This window comes from Pterocles gutturalis, unplaced genomic scaffold (genome assembly GCF_000699245.1).
Source record: "Pterocles gutturalis isolate BGI_N339 unplaced genomic scaffold, ASM69924v1 scaffold8541, whole genome shotgun sequence".
Classification (NCBI taxonomy): domain Eukaryota; kingdom Metazoa; phylum Chordata; class Aves; order Pterocliformes; family Pteroclidae; genus Pterocles; species Pterocles gutturalis.
Window position 1 is genome coordinate 1 of NW_010105609.1, and position 24,025 is coordinate 24,025.

Genomic DNA, 24,025 nt, shown 5'->3' on the forward strand with positions numbered 1-24,025 from the left:
CTTTACGTGGGCTAAAGAATGATTCTGTAAACTTTCCTAAACTTAGGGGAGAAAGAACGTCTTGTAGATGCTGAAAATATTGTTTAAGTTAAGATGCAGAAAATAATAGCTTTGTTGTGATCTTTTACATAAGAAACACGGGCGTGTAGCTGCTCATAGCAGTTTTAAAAACACAACAGTGCTGCTCAGAAAAAGTATTTTACAGCCTACGCATGATCTATGACGTGCCATAATTGGTTGCACATGTCTTTTTTTTTTTTTTTTTTTCTTTTTCAGCAGTGAATTCTTTCTACAGTGTCCTATTTCAATCCTGCACATGCTACAAGGGAACGGTGGTAGTTTTCAGCTTAGGAAGCTGGAGAATATAAATATCGTCCCAAACACTGCATCCCAGAGCAATGTTACTTATTCTCCTGTTAGTCTTACGAGCTAGAACCTACTCTCTCCTCCCTTCCCTATTTTATCCATCGGGAGCCTGAGCACAAAGGAGACTGAAAACTACGGAAGAATGTACAACAAATTCCTGAATCCTCATCTAGTAGTCTGTTCACTGGCCCCCTCTCTCATGTTTAGAAGCAGAGTAAAAGCTTGCTAGCATGAGTATCTGAACATGCAGAAAATATCAGGCATGAGCAGTCTGCTTTAACATTGCATTCAGGAATATGTAACTTCCTTAGGCACTCAAATGCCTAGGAATGGATGCCAGGGTAAGAAGGGGAGTATACACAGGGAGACAACTCCTACATTTCTACCCTGTTTGGGCAGAACAATCCTTGCACTGCTTTATGTATCTCCATTTCATGCAAATCAGGAAAGGTTTCTGACTTTGATTCAGAAAACTCTGCTCCTGGAGAAAGCATATTCAGGGATGAAGAAGGACAGAGCAGTATCCATTAATCAGCTAAGCCACATTCTTCTGTGATACCACTAGGTTTCTGCTCTTGCAAATTGTTTCCACGTGCTGTGGCTAACTAAGGTCTTTTACTCCATCACTTTAATATGGGATGGAAGGTGAAAACAAAACATAGCTTTAGAAAGCTTGTTTTCAGCTCACTGAAATGTAATCACCATTTCAAATACACAAAGAGCAAGATCCCACAACTTTTTTTGCTCTGGACTATTTTAGAACATAGAGTCTGAACTGTAGATGAAATAATGAAAGCTGACTTATCTTACATTGATTTTGGCCAGCTTTTTCTCTAAAGTTGATGTATCTCCAGATGGATCTGACCAGCGGTGCAGCTCTTCCTTTGCAGACTGGAGCCAGTCTGTGAACTCATGCACAGCATCAAGGTATAGCAAATGATCCTTCACAATATCTTCCACTTTCCTCATTTTCTCCTATCATTCCGATAAGAAAAAAAAAAAAAAAAAAAGAGACCATTAAAGGGCTTGAATACTGTCCTGGCTTTAAGCACGCAGTGGTACAGAGTCTGACTGGTCTGACTGTAGCATCCATTTGAGTGCTGAATGGAGCACAACTTATAGCAGCAGAACACAGTGCTACACTGCACGTTTGGTTCAGGTTGGTCAGGACAGGTGTGTTCTGCTGGAGGAAAAGATGAAGAAGCCTTCTGAAAATATATGCAAAAATGTACTTTAACACATTGTTTAACACAAAATGTATCATTTAATAGATATCAAAGCCACAGCTGTGCAACTCTGACACACTTTTCCCAATACACCCTGGACAGGGTCTTACAGTTCACCCAAGCCCTCCCAGGGAGCAGCATGCTGCCAGAAACACAGCTCTTATTTAGAAGCACCAAGTCTCTATAAATGCTAAGCAGAGTCACAGAGATGTCCAATACGAAGACCACAAAGGAGGACTTCTGCTGTTCAAAAGTGCAAAAGGTTCTTAGGGGCTCTGGGTCCCATTTTAGCCATCAGATCAGATGTGGTGGCCATCCCCGGCCACTTGCCTTGCAGCTCTGGAGGACTAGACGTACGGCAGCTTCCTGGCTCCATTTTAGCTTTTTAATGTAAGCTTAAAGTGGGGCCAGTTTACCTTACTATGAAAAGGTGAAATAAATAGTGTTCTGGTCTAGATTTGCCTTTGGTCTGACTGAGTAGATTTGTTCTTGTATTCTTGTGAGCTAACACTCATGAATGTTTACCAAAACTAACCCAAAGTGAACTAAGCTAATCAAATAGCTTCTTAATCCTGTGTCAATACTCTAACCCAGATCCAAGTATACTTAAACCAGTTTCAAACTAAACTGGAGTTTAATTAATAGGTGGTTATTTTTGACTTGGATAACTTAATGTTCAACTAATGCTTCTGCAGATTAAGTTAGATCAACAAACTCTACTGTTTCCTCTGAAAATAATCATCATAATTTCTCAGAATGTGTCAGACCAACTAGACAATGGGTGGTTACTAGCTAAACAAAGATGACCTAAAGTAATTCTTCAAAGTTTTAAATGCATTTTATACAACCATAGAGTAATAAAATATCCACATGCATCTGACTGTAAACAAAACAGAGCCTCCTAGGAAAGCAAACAAGCCCCAGGAAAGGCAACCTTGTACCTGTTTACATTACTCACACCAAAATATAGCACCAGTAGAGGAGGAGAGTGGAGGCAGAGTGCAACTTTAGTTGCTGTCTTCTGTTGGCAATGGCTTCTAGAGTTGCAGTCAGTGCTGTTCTCTCCCAAGGGAAAGACTGCAAAGCTGTCTTTCTTGCTTAAGAAATTAAATTTGTTGATGCATATTGATTTTAGAAGAACACTGCCATGCTCACTCATGATACTCTTTTCACACACAATTAAAAGCATTGTATTGAGTGAGTCAGGAATCTTTGTATTGCTCCAGGTTTAACTCCACTGAATGAAGCAGTTACATGAGGATGAAACTTTGCTGATTCTCTAGAAACCAGATTCATAGCTCACTATTTCCAGCAAAAAAAGAGAGCAAACTTTATAATGAAAAGAGTGTTTGAATAGAAGGTAATTATAGAATTCATATGCCCTAGATTTACCATTTTTCCCAACAGATGATTTATCAGATCTTCCATTAATTTTTCACTTTGGTAAATTCTTTATATAGACTATAGATGAATTACCTGCAGGCCATCAGTACATGAAAACCTGACTCACACTTCCATCACATTACTGAATTTATGTACGGTGTTTACTTCAGTCTTACATTATCCTGTTATTATGGGGCCTTTTTCTGATGCAAACTTTCCCATTAGCTGAGAAGGTGGAGACTGCACCTCAGAGCTAGCATCACTGTCATGATCTGGGTGGCAGAAGGTCTCAGTGAGCCCACGTATCTTTCCTTAGAAACCAAACAGAACACCTGTATAGCATGTGCAGTGCTTAGTGGCTCGACACACCACAAAATATAGGCATATATCTCTCTCACAATAGGATTTCTCTTTCTGACAATATGTTTTCTGCTCAGGGAGCCATCACATTCTTCCCTTTCTAGGTAAAAAATGTGCTAGGAATGAATGAAAAAGAATTAGAGGAAAATCAATCTGTAAGAATGCCAGAAATACAGTTTTATATATGAAACTAGGAATAAAATACATGCCCTTCACTTTTCCAAAAATCATAACCATACCAATTGCAATTCCCAATACCATTTTTTGCATTCCAGTGAATTTTAGTAAACTATATCCAACTTTTTTATTAGACTCAATTACAACAGAAGGCAAGATTATTCAAATGCAGTCAATCCTTTAGTTACTAAACATTATGAAAATCAAAATTTTAGCTATATATACCAGTGTCTGAACATTTTACTTACTTGAAATGGAGATCTTTGCCTTTATCTTACCTTGGCTACAGTTGTGATGTCATTAAACTGTGTTTTTAGTTCCTCTTGAGCCGCTTCTCCAAAAGAATCATCCTCTGTTTTTTCATACAGCTCCACAGCCTTTTCAGTGAGTTGCTGTAAATCACCAGAGTGATCCTCTATCTCAGAAACAATAGCCTGGAAGTGGTCCAGCTGAGCAAACTTCTCCTTCAGACCAATCTGTGGTTCTAAAGGCTGTTCCACTTTGTGATCCAGTTTCTCTAACCACTGCTCCAGCTGTTTTTTCCTTTCCAGATATTCATTCCACTGGCTAATGACAGAATCTAGGCAGCTTACATTAAAAGAAACATATATAGTACAGATAAGAACTTCTGAATAGTCTGGAAAAAAAGAGCGTGCTTGTACCTTAATTGTTATACCATCTGTAACCATGTATAATATCTTTAGGATACACTTTTTCTTCTATCTTGCTTTAGTTTTCAATGTCAATCTATAACCAAGTTATTCTAGAATTCCTGTGGTTTTTGGGCTACTACATATAACCTGATACAGCTGCTTCCCTATTAAAGGTTACATGAGCAATCTGTCTGTCTCGGACTAATGAAAAGCACATTTCAGTGTCTGTTCAGCAAAGTAAAATACAGATAATTACTGGAGTTATTAATGATCAGAGTAATAAAATGTACAGCAGTTTATGAAATTACTGACAATTAAGAGATATTCTGTCAAGTTTTTTAAGAACAAATCAACTATATATAGTCCCATTTACAATTTATAAGCAATATTCTCTTCCTTTATACATTGCTCCTCCTAGCAGACAACCATATTTCTCTGGGATTCGTGTTGAGGAATGTAATTCTCATTCCACTGCACTTAATGATAGACATGAGTGTGGTAAGAATTTAATTGAAAATGTAATGGTCTAGCCTAATCTAAATAATGTTTTATGACAAAAATTGTGTGAAATTAGAGTGAAATCTTACAGCAGCCTGTTATAATTTTCTACACATAATTGTATTACAATTTTGGAGTAAGTAAGAACGTGGCACCACTTTCAACTGAAAAACTTCAATTTACCCATATTATGGCTCCCACCATTGACAGCTGATATTTAGGACCCAGATAGACCCAGATATCCTAGCACTCAGGTTATCTAAAATACAGATCTATGACATTTCTGATACAGATCTATGAGTTTTCTGATGCACGGAAAATTGATTTTCATTAGAGAACTATGGAAGTAGGATCACGCAGAAGTTCACCAAGGACCCATTTCTGTCCGGTAATGACTGGGATGATGGAACAGAAGGTGCCTGTAAAACCCACAGATTAAAGCAACCAGCGAGTGGCTGGAGCTAGTTTGGATGACATGATTTAAATATCAGATGTACTTAAAAGAAATTTTAAAAAGATGGAATTTGATGATGAAAATAAGGCTTTATTTAGGAAGGAGAAATCAGATAGGTACACAAATACATAACTGGGGATAACTGCCTAGGCTTAGTACTGTGGAAAAGGATTTGGTGATAGGGGAGGATAAAAAAGTAAACAAAATCTGAAAGAAAGGAAAATCTCATTCTGGAGTGGATTAAGAAGAGCATTATATGAAGGAAATGGAAAATACTGATACACTATTAACAAGGTCTCAAATACTTTTAGTTATCTTTTAAGCAGGCAAACTGGTGATAGTCTGCAATCTACTGAAAAAGAAACAAGGATGAAAGAGGTACTTTCTAGGACTGAGAAACTGAGAAACATCAGTCTGTCTGGAACAAAGATGAAGGAGGCCCTCAAATATATAAACTGGTCTCACATAGACAAAACTTACCATTTCTACCGAGGTTAAGACAAGAAGAAATCAGCTTCACATTCAAGAAAGATTATTTGGAGTGGATATTAGGATTATTTTTTAATTTAAAAAAAATAACTCAAGGCCCCTTCTAGCTTTTTATCTGTATGAATTTGTATGATTTCTACTTATTACTGTCAAGTACCATCTTATATCAAAATTGATTAATCTGGTAGGGTCCAGTCATCTTTTTTAAAGAAGAATGTATTTTTTTCAGGCAATTTTGATTCTCACTGATAATGCAACGTTCCCCTCACATACCAGTAATGAATGAATTGACTCCTATGTGCTGTAGGGTACCACTCTTTGTAAGCAAAGAGGGCATGGTCTGACCTGTGTTCCCCAGGGAGTTTTACCTCTGCCAGTTCAATGCGGTGCTGATGATATCATTCCATATATCCTTCAGTGTCTGTAGCTGGGTTTGTATCACCTTTTGTCCTTCCTCATTGCTGCTTCTAAGTGCTTGTTCTCCTTTGCCAATGGCCATGTTCAGCTTAACTTCACCATCACCTTTGAGTAAGAGGATCTCCTGTGGAGGCAAAATAAGTAAAAATATCAAATGTAAACTGCTGAGAGGTGAAAGCTGCTTTTCTTTCAACAGTAGACACCATCTTCTCAGAGTTCCTTTGTCCCTGACAGCCATTCCCATTATAAATTCCAAGGCACCTTTTCCTGTTTCTGTCCCTTACTATGTACAAGTGATCCAGCAGTTTTTCCCACATCCCTACAGTATTTTCACTGCTTTGGTCATCCTAAAATATCGCTTATATTGCAGTAGATCAAACACTGCACAGAAAGACAGCACCACATAGCTAGAAGAAGTCTCAAGGAAGCCCATGGTGGGATCTCTGTGTCAATTATTCCATTAGAAGGCTTTTTTGGATCTGAACACACATATTCATAGTTCTTTATTCCTTACTAAATGTAATACCTGGCACCTGTCTCCATTAAACTTCATCCCTATTTTTTATACTACACCTCCCAGTTTGTCAAGATCACCATAAATTACGATCCTCTCCTTCATAACCATAGAAAGAATATAATATAAAAATATTCCCTTTCCACTAATGTGGCCCACACCCAATATTAACCTTGATGCATAATCTCTAGTTGTATCCTTCTTTACCTGAATTTGTGTCAGCCGTCTCTCTAGTGTGGCTTTGCTACCAAGAGTGCTCTCTGATGATGCCAGTTTATCTTGAACCTCTTTCACCCATGACCACATACTCTGCAATGCCTCCTCCAAAGTGAGATGCTCCTGGAGTGCAAGTTGACATGTTCGCAGCTTCTCCTTGGCAGTTTTGACCATATTTTGATAATTGATGAGATGTTGAGACGCCAGGCGCACTTCCCTCCCTGCATCATGGCCTTCTTCATTTAAAGTCTGTGCCATTTGGGACAGCTTATCAAAAGATTCCCTGAAAGAAAATATTGAGACTGCAAATCACTTTCAGAAAGCATATGATATCGTTATAGCAACTATCAGAAGTTATGAAGATTGCTGACATAATCATCTACTTCACCAGTGGTAAAGTTTGTAGTTTACAGAAAAAAAATAGCTGGGAGAGATTGAAAGGAAATATAAGCAGTGTGTACGGATTATTATCTTTACTTGTATACAGTGCCATTTCTTGCAGAGTTTGGTGCTCAAAATTATCACATTGAAATCTTTGTGTTGCACATTTAAGTTAAAAGTTAACTTCATTTTCTTTTTGGCTGTCAGACTTTCCAGTTCTGTATGAACTGCTACCTTTTTGTACCTTCCAAAACTTTTGAGAAGTTCATAGTCTTTGGGAGGTAAGAAGGCATGATGGAAAGGTCAGGGCATTTGTCCAGGATTAGACACTGACTCTGGGGTTCAGTACAAGGGTCAGTAAAAGGGATTAAAACTCTAGGTTTATACAGCCTCACTCAATCTACTGGATCACCCTTCCTGATACCCTGTGATTGCAGGGAATTTACATCAGACCAAAAGGTCTTGCATCAGTCTCACGGGGATAGGTAGTGACTGGATGTTTCCTTTTAGCATGCTGTGAGGCTTGAAGAACTGATTACTATTTCTGTTCTGTCTTCACCAACCTAAAAATAATAATAAAAAAAATTAAAAAACCACTGTGTACTAAAAAAGGCAATTACTTCATCCTCTATTGGCTAAGTCTGAATTCTAGAAAGATTTCACAGCCAACGTGGATGTTATTTGAGCTCTTTTATAAAAGTCAGCTGTATGGGAAAGGGGATTCTGCTAAACCGGTTGCAGGACAGAAAAAAAGAAAGAAAATTTTAAAATGGATGTAATCATAAGTGTAATTTTTACTATTGCTTTTTTTACTATTACTATTTTACTATTGCTTTTATGAGCGATATTTTTAAGATTTATTTTTTTTAATTATATGATTCAGTTTCCATTTATTAATGAAGTAAGATAAGTTTTTCTGAATGAGAAATGTATCAACATCAAAATTCCGAGTTGGTTTTAAATTCCAATTTCCTTAAAACTGGAAGTATCTGGATTCAGCCTCTTTTCATAGAGTATGTTGCAACACCTTTCTCTATCTTTCACAAACACGCTTTACCCTAACAGTTTAGTTTTGCTATTGCTTTAGCAGAGGAAAAAGAGAGAGTATTTTAGAAAATGCATTTCATACTACCTTGAATTCAGTAACTCTTCCAGGAACTTCTCCACTTTCTGCACCTCCGTTTTCTTCTCAGAAATAAGCTGTTTTCTCTCTCCTAATGATTCAGTGCTTATTCTTTCTTCCATGTCATGCATCCACAGGCCAAGTTTCTTGTGCTGATCTTCAAAGCTACAGAACAGATGAATATTCCCTTAAAAATATTTCTCAGGTGCAGTAAAGTTAGTAAGAAGTTAACTCAGTTCTTTCACTATCCACAAGACCAGGAAAATAAAGCCAGGTATCAATTTCGTGCTTCAAGAATGAGAGTTGCACAAACACATAATTCCACAGTGAGTACTACTCTAAAAATATTCAGCAACTCTCTAAAAATGTTCAGCAAAATCATGGGAACTACAGTGAAAAAGAAGCCTCCAAAATTTAAAGTGACAGTGCTTTTATTTATTACTAGAGTCAATAAAGGCAGACCAAAATAAAACATTTTCCAAATCCTTATAATGGTTTAGTCTAAGAATAAAAAATGGCTACAAATGGGCTTTTACTCAGTACTGACACTTACAACACATGAAGTGTTGTGCTTTCAATTCCTCTAACAACATAACTGCAATCTTGAGTGCTCAGAACTCAGCAAAACAAGTTCTGGCCCTAAGTTTGAAAACCTTTTCCTTACATGAAAGCACACCATCTCATCTTGCTGTTTTACCCATCACTGCTACACTAACCTTGATTTCCGTTACCAACAGTTTTGAATCTTGTTATACCTAAAGATATTTGAACTCCCAAAATTCCAGCCACAATTAATAATTTAAGAGATTTTTCTTATTAGCTCCTTAGGAAAACCATCCACCGGGAATGGGACAGGACAGACACATGCTGTGTAAAAAGCATACTATCTTCAAACCCCGGGGCAGAACTTGAAGATTCAGGACACCTTTTCCTTCCAGGAGATTGCATTTAAATTACTTGGATCCCAACTGCTGGTTTGGGATTGCATGAGCTACACAGATCTTAGGCATGTGTGATCCTGACTTTCCATTCTTTAACCAAATCAATACCCTTGGAGCAAGACCTGTTGCTTTGTTTTTAGCAGAGAACTTAGTTTTCTCTTAAATAATTCATAAGAAAAAAGCAAACAGGACTAGAGTAGCTGGAAATCATTTCAAATTGTGCCTGGTATTTCTGCAGCCGGACAATTTCATGCAGCCCATCTGTGACTACTGGTATGACTCACCTTCCCAGGTGTGAGACACAAGCTTCCAGGGCCTTCTTATCATTCAGACACTGGGTGAGGAATTCCTGGAAGTTCTGGTTAGACTTTGCTATTTGCTCCTGAATATGGCTCACAACTGGTTTGGGTAAGCAAGTATACAGACTTTCTCCTTCCTTGCACGCAGCATCTAATTTGTTCTGTCCCTCACTAACGGAATCCAGCACAGTCTGTGTAATGAAAGAATGCAGTTTAAATATGCAAGATTTAATAACTAAAGATAAGCAGTATTTCTACCAGAATTGGTCAGATTTTCCCAACAAGATGAGAGCCATGTTTAGTTATGGAAAAAATTCTAAGCAGATAGATCAAATACCATTTTATTAAGTGGTGCTACAATTCATAGAGCTCAATTTTCCTGTTTGGTCCCAAAGTAGTTCTGTCTTTCTCTGGATATTATTGTCATGTCCTGAAGATGTTATACATTTCAGGAATTAGGGCTGTCTGCAGTAGGTGTCTGCTATTTGTGTTCTGTCCCATCAAAAATCTATACAGATAAACTTTGACATATCAGTGTTAATCTGAAAGCCTGAATAAGCAATAGTGTAAGAAAAAATAGGAAAAGTAAAATAAGAGAAAGAAGGTAAAAAAGGAAAAAAGATTAAAAATTAGAAACAAGAATAGTTTAGTTACACATAAACCTTCCAGAAATTAAATTCTGATCTCTCAGAACAGTGGACAGTTTCCTCTGCATTCCCTCTACAGTAGATATTGCTGTCTTGAACCATTCTTACATTACCTTTTTGGAAACAAAAACAATGAATATGATAGTATCTGCAAATTATTTTAGATATATAATTGGATACATAAAGTTAAATTGCTAATTACTATGTTATTAAGTTGTTCCGTATACCTGCAAGTCATGTAGCTTTGCTTCTATGGCTTTGCTATCTCCAGACCTGTCAGATGATTCTTTTACTGCAGCCTTCACACGAGAAAACCATTCCTGGAATTCTTGCATAGAATCTTATTTAATAAAAAAGTATAGAGAAGAGAATATTTTTTTAATAAGCAGCATTATTCACAATACTATGCAGCTGTCTTCCACAATTCTTTTATCCTTCAGGAACCATGTGTAAAAGCTAACAGGATGAGTCTTATTGCCTTCAATGGCATTGAGGAGTGGGATTCATTTCACAAAAAGTTAAGATGTTTCCACCATAAATATCCAAATTTGAACAGTCACAGTAGGCTCCCCTTTCCAGTCAATGGGAAAAGACAGGCCTTTTCAGTCTATGATACGTCCCATTTAATGTTAGATAATATCTAGATTAACTTATTAACATATAAGATTAAAAATTGCCTACCCCTGTCCACTGACTATCCAGGGAGCACAGGAAATACTTCAGATGGGGACTTTTACATCATAAACAACTCCATTTGGTTATATGCATAGTTTTATGGCAAATACACAGAGTGTATGTATGCAACAGAGATGTACACCAAGAGTGAAGAAAGGTGGAGCTGAGCCTGCCTTTCATGCATATTAAGTGCTTAAAGTTAAATTGTTTTTGTAAAATGCTTTGTTTCATAGCAGTTATCAAATGAACATTTGGTAATAGGACTTCTTGAAAGACTCCATGCAAAAATAAAGTTGTAATTGCCAGTGACATCATTGGAAACTCTGGCAGACTCCAGAATGATTCATGGCTGCGGGCTAACGGTTCATATTAAGAAGCCTGAAGACTCACGGAGGAAATGTTTTTCCAGGGACTCTTGCATGCTGGCCTGTGTTCTGGAACAGAGCAGATTCACAGCTTCATACATCTTTATTAATGCAGTGACAGTGCCACCAAGAGTTTCCAGCTCTACAGAATGGTATTTGCGACACAGGCTGTTGAGGTTCTCACGGGCTGAATCAATGCTGCTCTGCTGAAGCTGAAGGCCTTTTTGTGTTTCCTGAAAACGAAGTTACATCACAAACATGACATTTGTAAAGAAAAAAACCAGCCCTTTCTTTTTGTCAAGCATTCAATGCTCTTTCCTCCTATGGTCTATTGCAAATCCTAGACACACTGAAGGGAAGAAGTATGGGATCACATTTCCTGAATTTTCCAAGTGAGATGAATCCTTGAAACTACAGAGCCATCACAGAAATGTGAAAAAGGCTGTTTCTTGTGGTTTACACTAATAAAAGTTAAATAAATTTCAAGGCATATTGAATAGCAATAGTTATTTTCAGCAAAGTCTGAAGGCACATATGAGATGCAATATGACACTGGTATTGGTGGGACTTCTGAATGAAAGGGAGTTTAATCTGACTAGATAGGAACACCTGTTTGAAAAATAAACTTGAATTGGCTAGCGTATCAACATTAAGATGCTCACGCGGAAAAAATCTCTATGTGGTCTGTCATGTTATGATGTGCACAATTGTATGCAATCAAGAGAGCTCTAGGATGAAGACAAAAGAATTGCTATATGTGAGGACTGAGGAGGACTTCTGAGGTAGAAGTTTGAGTTCAGTCCAGGGTCTTCTATTGTGATAAGTTCATAACTTACATTGCAAGGTAGTCAATAGACTTGTAAACATGCTGGAATAATGACTAAAGAATTAAATGCAAGGAAAAGAGTTCTTGTAACAACAAAGACCATATTATTCATTATAATTATCTACGAGGCTTGTATAAAGTTAATAGATCAGAATTTTTGTTCATGGGTGGAACTTCTTAAAGAGTATCACTGCTGTATTATTTGCTAATGTTCTGGCAGTTGTGCAGGAGATACATATTTTTTATCAAATGAAAATTAAGTATAAACACTTTGCAAAAACTTTGATAAAAATCCAAAGATCACTGCATGAGAAAAAGCATATTTATTTTCTTCAGCACTGACCTTCACTTTATTTAGAGCTTCAGGATCCAGGTTACGTGCACAACTTAACACTGTCTCTTCCGCTTTTGTTAACCAGTCTGTCATCTGATCAATGCACTTTTGTAACTGCATCTTCTGAGTACTGAAATCCTTCAGTGTCTCCTTTGCTGTCTCTGACATTTCTTTGGCATGTTCCAACTTCTGCCTCAAATCTGATTCTATAAACTAAAAGCAAAACATTATGTATTAAAGCATTTAAATAAAACATTATGGTGAATATTTATGAAAAAATGGAAGGTAGCAAAGTGACACACAATGATCACTTTCTTCTCTTTACATCTGTAACTAAAGATAATTACATAAATAAAAAATGTCAGCCATTCAGGAATAAGTCTTAGATGTACAGTAATCCAAAGAAGGGATACTAACTTATAAAAACCCAGACTGCAACCTGTTGAAGTTATTATCCACTTCTGAAAAATTAAACTGTTCATCTTTTTTCTTTATTAATTTTCCATATATACAGAACATGACCTGAACACAAGAAGCTCCATAAAAAGAAATACCAATTGGTGAGAGTTAAAAGCACTGAGGCTTAAAGTGTAAGGCAGATTAAAATTAAAGACAATACAAAAAAGTTAGAATATTGCCCATTAACCTGTTCAAAGACAACAATATGTGAATTATAGTAGATGTTAGATGTGCACATATCACTAATAAAGAGTAAAGCAAATCAGTCATAATAGGGTAATTATAAATTATCAATTACTGAAAATTCTGTTAAGGAATTGTTTATGTTCTTAGGATATGAGCTGACCATAATGTAGTTTACTTCTGTAGCATTTGAATGTTGGCAAACAATTTGGGGACTCCTGTTTAGTTTGTGAGGCTTTACTTTCGAATTTGCATTTAAAGATCAACTACAATTATTTTATTGTAGATCTGATTTAAATTTTTTATTGTATGCAATAAATGCGATAAGCATTTAGTAGTTAGAAAAAGGTGTGCTGGTTAACAGTGATATTCTGCAAAATAATTTGCTCTAAATTTCACTCTAGAAGTGGACAGATATTTATTATGAAACATATTATTAAACTGAATCTCTCACATGAAGGAAACAATTTGGGAGAACATAAGCACTTCCATATAATTTGCAAATTTTTATACTATCAGGTTCTTGACTCTCATCTGATTGGTAATTTAGGCTTATGTGTATGGTCACAGCAAAATGTAGACAAAGCTTGAGTGTTATATTAGGTTCTGTTAAAATCTGATAAATGGTTTTGAAATAAATATCTATCAAGATATTTCCCTGTGGAAATCACTGAAGTCAGCTTATCTTTTAAGACTTCTGAAAAATAAGGACCTAGCCAACAATAAAAGTTCAACAGCTCACCTTCAGTGTTCATATTTTACCCCTCTCTTCTAACAGCTAGTCCAGGGCACTAATTCCAGTCCACTAAAGAATACTTTTGATTTGATAAAGCAAACAAATGTATTTTACTGCATTATAATTCCTTCAAAGATGCAAACTGTTTATGCACTCACATATGATATGGCTTAATATCATATAGAATATAGTGTGGAGAATATCATCTGTCTCATATCTGATCAGCTACCTTATAAACTATTTGCTCTATTTCAATTTAGTAAAAAATACTTTTACAACTCTGATGTCCAATTACTTTATGGCATTCTTTTTTTTTCCAAAAAAAAAAAATCAAAGAATTTGCTGTATTTGTCACCTTAAAAGAAAAAGTCAGTACCGGAGAGACAGAAATTTCAGGAGGGGTTTCTTCTTAGTCATTTGAGCACAGTCAGTGATTAGCAACCCGTTTATTTTACCTGGAGATCTGCAGGAGGCTCTTGACTATGGGTCAGTTCTTTGAGTTCTGAAATTTTGGAACTAAGCTGCTCCAACTTCAGTTCTTTTTCCTTGACTTCAGACTGTAAAAGAGATGTGGTCAAAGTTTCATACCAAACTACAAGAAAGTTTTGGACCTTCAGAAGGAGGCATCCTTCAGAAGGATGCTCAATCAATTGCAAAAATGAAAGAAAATGTAAACAAAGTTTAGTAACCAGAGGGAAAACACTGTTGTTCTATTGGTTTTCTTCTCTAAAAAAATTCTCATCTCTTTTCCTTTGTTAGACTAAGTTCAGAGATTTTTTTAATCTTAATTAAAATAACTGCACACATTGTTAGAATTTCAAATGCACTAACAGCTTTAGTTTCTTAGAACTGGCTGAGTAAAGATGGGAATGTCATTGTTTATTCAACTGGACAAATCTGCTGTGGTTGTTAGGTTCCATTTAATGGCATGCAGAGTATAAGATACGTGCTGTCTGGTTTTCACTACAACGAAGTGAGCTCTCAGAAAAAAAATAGACACGGAAATAAATTTTAACCTCAAAAGGGAATTAAAAAATGCTGCTATATATATATATATATATATGCACTGACATATCTGTACCTTGGATTTATTTTGGTCATATAGATCCAAGTTATAAAGAAATATTCTACTTATTAAAAATAATAGCAAAGTGAAAGACAAAATCATAATTTGTATAATTGTAGCTCTGAAGTATTTGGCAAGCAATTGGTGTGCATACCCTATTACCCAAATGTTCTTTTCTAAAACACTCAAACAGGTCACTCAAATAAAAAGATTGGACAGTGGATCTCAGGATTAAATTGCTGCACTTAACATCTGCCCTGAATGGCAGAAGTGCAGGTGGCCCCAGAAGAATGCTCGTGGGGTATTTTGTCCTGGGGAGGATATCATATTAGGTGACCAATCAAGAAACAGACCACTGCTATGGACCATGTAAAAGGTACACTGATTATTTCTGTCCATGGTCATCTATTTCTGCTTGCTGAAATGGCAGGACCCTTCTGTCAGTGAACTACCTTTCCTCTTGCCTTTGCAAAAGAAAGTGCAAAAAAGTTTTAGGGATGATGCATTTTGTATATTTTAAAGCTGATAGAGGCAGACTGCATCCTGAACACTAGCTGGATTTCTAAAACAGTTTAACACTACCCAGAAAAGAAAGACATCATCTTAATGTCAGGTTCTAACAATGTCAGTAAAATCTGCCCTCCAGTTCAGCATATCTTTTTTTATTGTCTGAGGTATCTATCTTCTAAGATGAGATTCCAGAAACTACTAATTTTTCGCTTAACTTCAGATGAAGTTGTGTAAAATTTCCATCAGTTTCTGCCGGAACAGAGTTCAGTCCAATGCCATGCTTTTCGAAAGTGTTGTACTTGCAAGAACATATTGTCAGGTACTGCTAGAGCCAAAATAACTACAAAGCTTGTATTCAGTAAGAGATATGCCGTTCTTGTTTCTGTTAGAAGCAAACAGCTTCAAAAAAAGGACTAGAATGCTGTCAGCTAGCCATTGGGTTACTGGTACCACTTTGCTGCAACAGGGGACACCATGGTCTACAACAGCACAGCCTTATCTATGTGCCTGATACCACTGCAGATTTTGGCCCAGAACATTTTTATCACTTATTTACGGGTAAGCACCTGGAAGTCTTTCAGGAGGACCTCCATTCTCTGACTGTTACTGAAGTTGCTGATGCCTTCATTCAGTTGAGAAATGCACTTACTGCACCATCCATCCATTTCATCTCCAGTTTTCAGGATGTCGTCCCATAGAGACATGCTTACACTCAGTCGGTCGATGTTGTCTTCAATTCTTTCAGACACCTTTTAGGAGAGGAGAATGTATCAATGCCATTCACAAGTTCATTTTAGATTTCTTTATTTTGCAGACAGTTGTAAGTCAAGTGCATCAGAAATAATTATGAAGCCTAGGTGAGATAATTTTCTTAGAGTTAGGTTTAAGTTCTGAATTCTAATTTCAACTTAGTTACCCAGATCATAAATTGAACAAAAATCATATGTGACTGTTTCTAAAAATTTGTATATTTTTTACTGGGAAAATTCAAATAAATTTTATCTTTAAAACCCACCGCATTTATCTTTCTTATGTTTTGTAGGAATTTGTAATAAGGCAGTATAAATATGAAAATATAAAATATTAGCTTTTATATTATGTTTCTCTGCTATATTGTTGTCTTTCTCAACATATTCTTTTATGGTGTGGCTTAATACAATTTACTGCCTAATTTGTTTAGTCCAATTTACTTTAATAAAGCAATACTGGCATACATTATGTGAGAATACAATCCAAATTTATACTCAGAAGTGTGCACTAAGCAAATTTATACCAGTAACATTCATACATTGTTACAGGCACCATTTTAAATCTATCAAATGGATGTCACAACTTTGTTCATACAATGGATGCCAAATCCCTATGATTAACCCTTTGAGATATACTTCAAAGTAAACTTTGCTAAACAATTGCACTCTAAGATCCTAAGAAAATACTAATACTGTAACCTTTGCCTAACTTAAAAACCTGTATTCAGCATATAAACAGGAGACTCTTACATCTAGCCATCTGTCCACCACAAAGTTCATATCTGTTTTTACCGCAGTGGAGTCGCAGTCACGCACTCTTTTCAATTCTGCTAACAAATGTTTCCCTTTATTGGTGAAAGTATCCAGGTCTTTTTGTTTATCACTCAGCTCATTCTTGGCAGCTTCATGCTGTGGACATAAATATTTGCTTGTTTAACGAAACCTTAAATAAAGAAGAAAAAAATCCAGTTCTCCAGGCACCCATCCCTACCCCTATGGTATAAGGTATGCATTTGATATTTCTCATTCAGCATACCATCTAATATTTAACTATACCACAAAACACAGAGCAGCTGACACGGTTTTCTCATGAGCATAATTAAATAGAATGATTGTTCTTATAAATAAAACACAAAATTGGGAATAATAAATTCTGAATTTTCCCCACTTGGTAACTATCTTTGGGGCTTAAGGCAATTCTTTTTAAAAATTATTCTTTCTATTCTTCAGATTCTACAAGTCTAAAATTGAATAAGAACTCATCCCTGACTAACTACTATCTAAAATCAGTTCTGGAATTACAGCAGGGTAAACAGAGGGAGTTGCAAACAAAATTTAGAATTGTAAAAATCCTGGATACTCTGGAAAAAAAAAAAGTAAAGATGTGGTCAGAAAGGAATTAGACAAAATCTTCAGAGCTACTAAGTCTGCAGTTCTAGGCACAGGGAAATCTTTAAAACACTGTCACTGAAAAGGTGACAGCATACTGAGAAAGGATCACAGTAAGCATCTTTTTTTTTTCTTTAGCAAGTATTACAGATGAGCATTAAAGATAAGCTACTAATCTGGATGCAGTATGGCGAGGTGGTCATGCCAACTTTATTATGGTAGGAGTTGGGCAAATATTTATTGTGCCCCAACTCCTTCAGGCCCAGATGGGGCCACTGTTAGCAAGGAATTCTCCACAGCCCAAGGCTAACACAAATCGGAGGAACCATATGGAAGTTACATGCATTTCTTTGCTAGACTGGTGAGCTCTGTTCTGCCTTTCAGTTCTAGTTAAAATGTCTGTTAAAAAGAGGCCTTAAATACATACAGTTTAGAATGAGGTTTATACAGATCTGACTGAAGAATTTTTAACAAAGAGCTCAATAGGCTTCCAAATGAAATTGCCCTCTGAATGAATGGAAATAATCTAACTCAGAACTGTTTTTCCTGACAGGCTGATGGATAGTAGAATTTAGAAATTTAAAAATATGATCCATTGAAATGCATAGAATGCAGGGACCCAAATTCCTTATCTCTGCTCCGTGGCCAGTATCGACACTGTACCTCATGGAACAAGTTGTCTTAGAGAAAGAGACAGACATAAGAATTGCACACGTTTCTGATGTGAAATTAATTTTCTTTAAATTAATTTTCTTTCATTTACTTTTATCTGTTAAAAAAATTACCCAATATGGAAAACATTAAAGTATCTTGACTTGAAATATCCTCTCATGTGATGATAGGAATATATACTCAAGGCATTTTATATAAAGAGCAGATAACTTATGCTTTTCATATAAATTATCATTTTGCATTTCTGGGTGTTAAAATTATAAATAGCAACAATCAAATGCACATTAATGGATCTCACCAAAATGCTGTCAGGACTATGTTCTTTCCTCATCAGTATTAGTACAATTTAAACCCTGAATTTCAGCATGACAAGATTCGACAGTAAATTCAAGGAACTTTAAACACAGCTCAAGGGCACCTTTCAAACAGAAAAATACATCTAAATCAAAGACTATTTAAATCCCTCAAAGGAAAATATATGTAATTACCTTTGATAAAGTTCTCCTGACATCTTCATGATCCTTCCAAACGGATTTGATCACAGAAGCACTGTCAGCACTGTCTATGACTTTCATTACTGTTGACTTCAAGCTCTGATATTCTTTCATTAGATCGATAAGAATGCAGGACTGCTCCTTTCTGTAATGTGAAAAGCCTGTATTAGCACCATTTGCTGTCATGTTTCTGAAGGAAAGAGAATGTAATATAGCAACTCACCATGGAAAAATCAGGATGCAACGCTAAACATGTTTTGGACAACCAAGGAAATACTAATATTTAGGTTTTACCAATCAGTGTGGGTCCATACATCACAAAACATCTCACTGAGGAGACAGTATATGAATCACCATCTCATATATATTGGATAGCAAAGCAACTGACTTGAGCAAAAAAGACAAACTGGTATTCAAGCTTCTCCCTTCCTAAGTTTAGCATCTTACTGACTGGAAAGCACACTATAATGAAGCTGCCATTCACAGTCCATTTTTTAAACTTGTTTCTTTAATATGGAGTATTTTTGGGAGGGCAGAAAGAAACAGAAGTGAAAACTAAAGTAATGCAAGGTAAGTGACTATTTTGTTCTCCAGTCGTCAAATGCATGCTTTTGGGTCTACAACATTACAGTGAACATACCTGTCATTCTACTGAGAACAGAACAGCCTCCTGCTAAGAACAGGTCTAATATTTTTTTTCCACCCCCTCTCCAGAAAAGCTTATTTCTGCTCAGGCAATGGACAGAAGAAAAAAAAACCCAAACCTATTCAATGCATTCCTGGTCTTTATACTGAAAAGGGAGAAGGAAGACTAATACTTTGGATGGGTTTAGTTGTAGAAGAATGTTGTCAGTGAAAGGAATTTGGGAGACATGACGCTGCCAAGAAAGAGAAGTAATCACTTTAGAAGCTGGCTCTTCTCAGAATGATCTAAAAAGAGCTCTTCAAAATAATCAGGTTCAGAAGAGTCTAAAATTGTGTCTATATGAGAGAGAAAACATTTCAAAATAATTACAATTGAATTTGTTTTTAATTGACATTATTTTTATAGTAGAAAGGAATAATGAGGTACCTGAGTTTACTTCAGTTTCGGGTATAAAAATGGCAACAACTACCCCAGTATGTTAAAACTGGACAACTTATTACCCTCAATAATGCATCTATAAGGCAGGGACAGCTATTTTACATTTTCTTCACTACCATGCTGGTATTGCCTAGCTTCTGGCACATGCATTTGGAAATTACTTGGTTTACCATTATTAAGGACTTCTAGAGGTGAGAAAAACGGGTTATAGCAATACGCCACCTGAAACACAAATTAGCATCAGAACTGAAGAAAAAGGAGCAATGGACATCTTTAAACAAAGCTATCCTTTTCTTCCACTTAGTTCAGATTTATACAACTTAAAAATGTACTAGAAAACCAGACTGAATTCAGCTGGAAAAAAACACCAGAAATGCAATTCATGTAGCTGTGCATATTTTCAAGAGGGAAATAATACATAGATCTGGTCAAGGGGCAGTATATTTACAAATATCTGTATTGTGTCAACCAAGAAAACAGAATAACACTACAGAATATAAATCAAAGAGAAAAAAAAATTTTCATCGCCAATTTTTTTTTTTTTGAATCGTTGTTCCAGTACACCAATGGAGCAGCTACGTGGGGTCTCAGAATTGCCTATGCCCACTGAAGTATTGGCTAGGCTTAGAACTGTATTGCTTCTGCACTCAGACAAAATTTATGTACACCGAGGATGATGTAGTACTGAATGAATCTAGCACCTAATTTTACCTTGCAAATTTAGAAAGAAGTTTTCTTTAAAGATGACAAAGAGGCAGCTAAGACAAAGAAAAGGGTAAGATGAAACTTTCTTTAGTTCCTTTCTTTATCAATTTTCACTGATATACCAAACTGTCTTATATCACTGATTATACACTAATGATTGTTATAAGCCTTGTTCCTTGGACAGACAGAAAGACTTAAATCTAAGAATGATTTAGGACCACTGAATACTGGGTTGTTAGAAACATATATCCAACAGAAAAAGAAAATACATGCTAGAAGGAGAGCTTGTGCTGGTTGGAGTAGTAGTGAAATCTCAACAGAGATTTCTTATTTTTCAGGAGAGTAAACAATAACATCCAACTAAAAGCCCAGTTTATCTGTAAGTACTGTCCCGAGGACCTAAGAGCATCTTTATTAACAGTATAATTACAACTCATACAAAAAACCTGGTTTATACTGTGTTTTATCTTTTACTCAGTATTTAACATACAAGCCCTGTTTTTAATTGGGATTAATGTGGCAAGAAGGTATTAAATGTAAATAACTGGGACTCTTTCCCCCCACAAAAAGAACCCTCTCCTTTCTCACCTTAAGTCTAAAATCACTTACTTTTCATGTATAACTTTCTTGGTATCCTCCCACAGAGATTCTAAGCGATTTATCTCTTTGTCGATCTCAGGAGCCAATGTAATATCTTTTTGGGCTATTTGTTTTGCTTTGTCCATGAGCCACTGGAGTTCATGCTGGTGAGAATTCAATTCTTCATCTAACTGGCTAAAGATCCTCAATCTGCAAGTTAAAAGGCAGGTTTCAAATTTACTTATCTTCACTTTTTTTTGCAAGAGAAAAAGAGAAGAAAAAAAGAATGAAACAGTTGCTGTTAAGAGTTACTGTGCATAAAAGTTCCTTTTTTCCCTAACGTTTCCTAGAATATCTTCTGAAAACAACGTGTTATCTGGATTTTTTTTCTGCTACAACTGGGCTCAGAATGAGATTTTCTGATACATGTACAGCTATACAATTGTATAGATATACGTATACCTTCACCTCACATAGTGACTTGGAAATACACTTGAATACTTAGATTAATACTTTATTATGCTAAGTGTTGTCACTTCCTTCAGCACACATACAGTCTTCAATTCTGTAAAAGTAGAGATGGTTACATCATATGGGATTTCTAATAGCTGTTTGGAGCTTGGATTCATTTGGACAAAATAAATTTCTGAGACAAACTTTCTTGACTGTTCTTTCAATATAAAAGATTAGCAGGACTTGATAAGTGTTCTGCTTATGCTCTCCCTCCATCCAAACAGTTTACTTACTTACAAAATCTTATCAAGTAGATATATGGACTCATACATGCCTGGTAAGAAATAAGGTACACAGGCAGAAAACTCACATGTGTCTAATGCATCATAAAAAGTCAAGAGACTGCAAGTGAATGAAGAAGTGCTAATCTCAAGCATTACGATTAATTTTACCTTTGCTGGAGGGCTTGTAGTGTTGCCTCCTTCAGGCCCTCTTTGTCAGCCTTTTCCTCGGTATCTTCAACACTCTTCAGTAGCTGTTCTTTACGTTCCATGAAAGATCTTCGCAAGGCTCCAAGAGCTTCTGCCTCACTCTGTTTGGTTCCCAGCAGGTTTTGAACTGCCTCCAGTTCCAAGCACAGATTATCCACCACAGCCCTGCAGGAGGTCCTTTGCTCAGAAATGCTGTGTTTTAGATGGTACTGGGCCTTAGTAAGGGTTCCATCCAAACTGATGGCAACAGATTCCAGCTTGTTAAGATGTTGAATAATATCACCAAGTTCCTTCTCCAGTAATTTAGATTTAGCTTGATCCATATTTCCTGTTTTCTCCACCGTCTGCCTCAGCTGATGGAGCACTCCTGATGCAGCACTATGCAGCTCCAGGAATACCCGCAGCTGATCCAGAGCCTCTTGTCTTTGGCTGGTTATTTGACTTGCCTCCTGGAAGAGCTGAAAGCAATCTTCAGTCTTTCCCTGCAATGTTTGCCGGTCCTCTGGGCAGCTGACAGAACACAATTTGTCTACATGTTCCTTCAGACTTTGTAGCTGCTGTTTCCTACTTTCAACTTCCATTGTGTGGTTCTATAGGAAAGAAAGAAAATAGGGCCCAGTTTCTTCTTCCAAGCAGAAGCTCAAAAAACATTTTAGTAATAAACTTATGAGCAGAACAAGTACTACCGAGGGGTTTTCAGTAAGAACAGTTCAGTGTTACAATTTTGCTTTATACTGGTCAAATAAAAAATCTGTATGTGAGTGCAGCAGCATATCAGTTTTCAAACAAATAAATGATCTCGTGCTAGTTTTAGATGAATAGCTGAATGCACTGCACAATTTCTCTGTCTTTAATATTTACATCAAAAACTTTACCTTATTTTGAGCTGCAGCTAGTTGTTGGTCAGCTGTGTTTATCTCTGAAGTGGCTTGTAGTTCAGCAAGAAACTGCTTAATCCAGTCTGAAAACCTCAGCAGGAGCTCATCAAACTGTCCATGCTCAGCAACAAGAGATTGAAGGAAGTTGATCCTATAGGATGTCAGATGCAAATATGAAAGCACTTGATGCAAATTAAACACTTTCCATAATTAAAACCACAGCTGACAGCATTAAAATGAATGCCAGGTGGAAGGAAAGAAGGAAATGTTAATTTATATCACAAATGTGGTGACTGTCATGTTAACTTCTTAACTAGGGAATAAGGTAACACTTGAAAGCACCAGTTTGGCTCTTTCTTGTTTCCACTGTTTTATTCATGTCAACTGTTAGAAGTGCCCCAAACAATCAAGGTATGTTCTTCAACTTTCTTTCATGGGGATAGTCCCAGCAAACAGAATTACACTGATCGCAGCTGAAATTCAGTTTTCAGACAAAGCAATTCTGTTTGCCTTATCAACTGCATGTAAGCTGAGAATCTCATTAATTTAGGCAGGGTGTGAGTAACTGCATGCTCAATTTCCACTGAAGTGAGGGTCGAGTGTGCTCAGAGGAACACAATTCAAAAGAGAAGTTGTGTCCAGAGGAGTACTTAGTACCCAGCAGTACTAAGCTTCTAAACCTTGACCTTAAAAAAGGCCATGTCATTTACCTTCCCATTTCCCTCAGAAATTTCTCCACATAATTTTCAACATGAAATGGTATGTAGAAGACCATTACATTGTAAAACAATCATATTGATGAGCACCTAGAAAATTATGGAATCAACCTAGATCTATTATTTAAGCTCCTTTTCAAACAGTAAAATATGTATGTTCATCACCAAAAGAGTAGAAATCTAAATATATGATAACACCCAGTTTCAAAAACAGAGGTAGTGTTCCTGCGCCTAACATGAGCCAACAGCCTAGCAACTGAGCATTTATAGTATTTATGGCAAATGAAAACTTCAGTGGGTTTAAAAAGATAATAGTGTGGCTTTGCACAAGACAGAGCATATAACTGAAAAAAAGGAAGAGCAGATATTACAGATTTTGGAGGTAACTTGGGAAGTTAATTGGGAAATTGTAACTGAGGAAATGCAACATTATCATTTCCTGCCCCCTACTCCTTCAAATAGAACTCTTCTACCAAAAAAAAAAAAAAATAGGGAAAGCTTGTGCCAAAAAAACAGA

General features: G+C 36.4%; 1 protein-coding gene across 1 annotated transcript in view; it reads right to left on the reverse strand.

Moving 5' to 3' along the window:
• Window positions 1-1,176: 1,176 nt before the first annotated feature.
• Window positions 1,177-24,025, reverse strand: part of LOC104471946 (nesprin-1-like) — a gene marked incomplete at its 3' end in the record, with an annotated part of 92,780 nt that continues 69,931 nt past the window's right edge. Inside the window, exons 37-52 of the mRNA XM_010087462.1 lie at window positions 22,790-22,943; window positions 21,876-22,504; window positions 21,001-21,180; window positions 18,597-18,747; window positions 16,798-16,956; window positions 15,865-16,047; window positions 14,178-14,279; window positions 12,354-12,557; window positions 11,210-11,417; window positions 10,372-10,484; window positions 9,483-9,688; window positions 8,267-8,422; window positions 6,745-7,036; window positions 5,975-6,147; window positions 3,791-4,100; window positions 1,177-1,341 (exon numbers count right to left, since the gene is read on the reverse strand). Of these exons, the coding sequence (XP_010085764.1) occupies window positions 1,177-1,341; window positions 3,791-4,100; window positions 5,975-6,147; window positions 6,745-7,036; window positions 8,267-8,422; window positions 9,483-9,688; window positions 10,372-10,484; window positions 11,210-11,417; window positions 12,354-12,557; window positions 14,178-14,279; window positions 15,865-16,047; window positions 16,798-16,956; window positions 18,597-18,747; window positions 21,001-21,180; window positions 21,876-22,504; window positions 22,790-22,943 (3,385 nt within the window). The remainder of the gene's footprint in view (window positions 1,342-3,790; window positions 4,101-5,974; window positions 6,148-6,744; window positions 7,037-8,266; window positions 8,423-9,482; window positions 9,689-10,371; window positions 10,485-11,209; window positions 11,418-12,353; window positions 12,558-14,177; window positions 14,280-15,864; window positions 16,048-16,797; window positions 16,957-18,596; window positions 18,748-21,000; window positions 21,181-21,875; window positions 22,505-22,789; window positions 22,944-24,025) is intronic.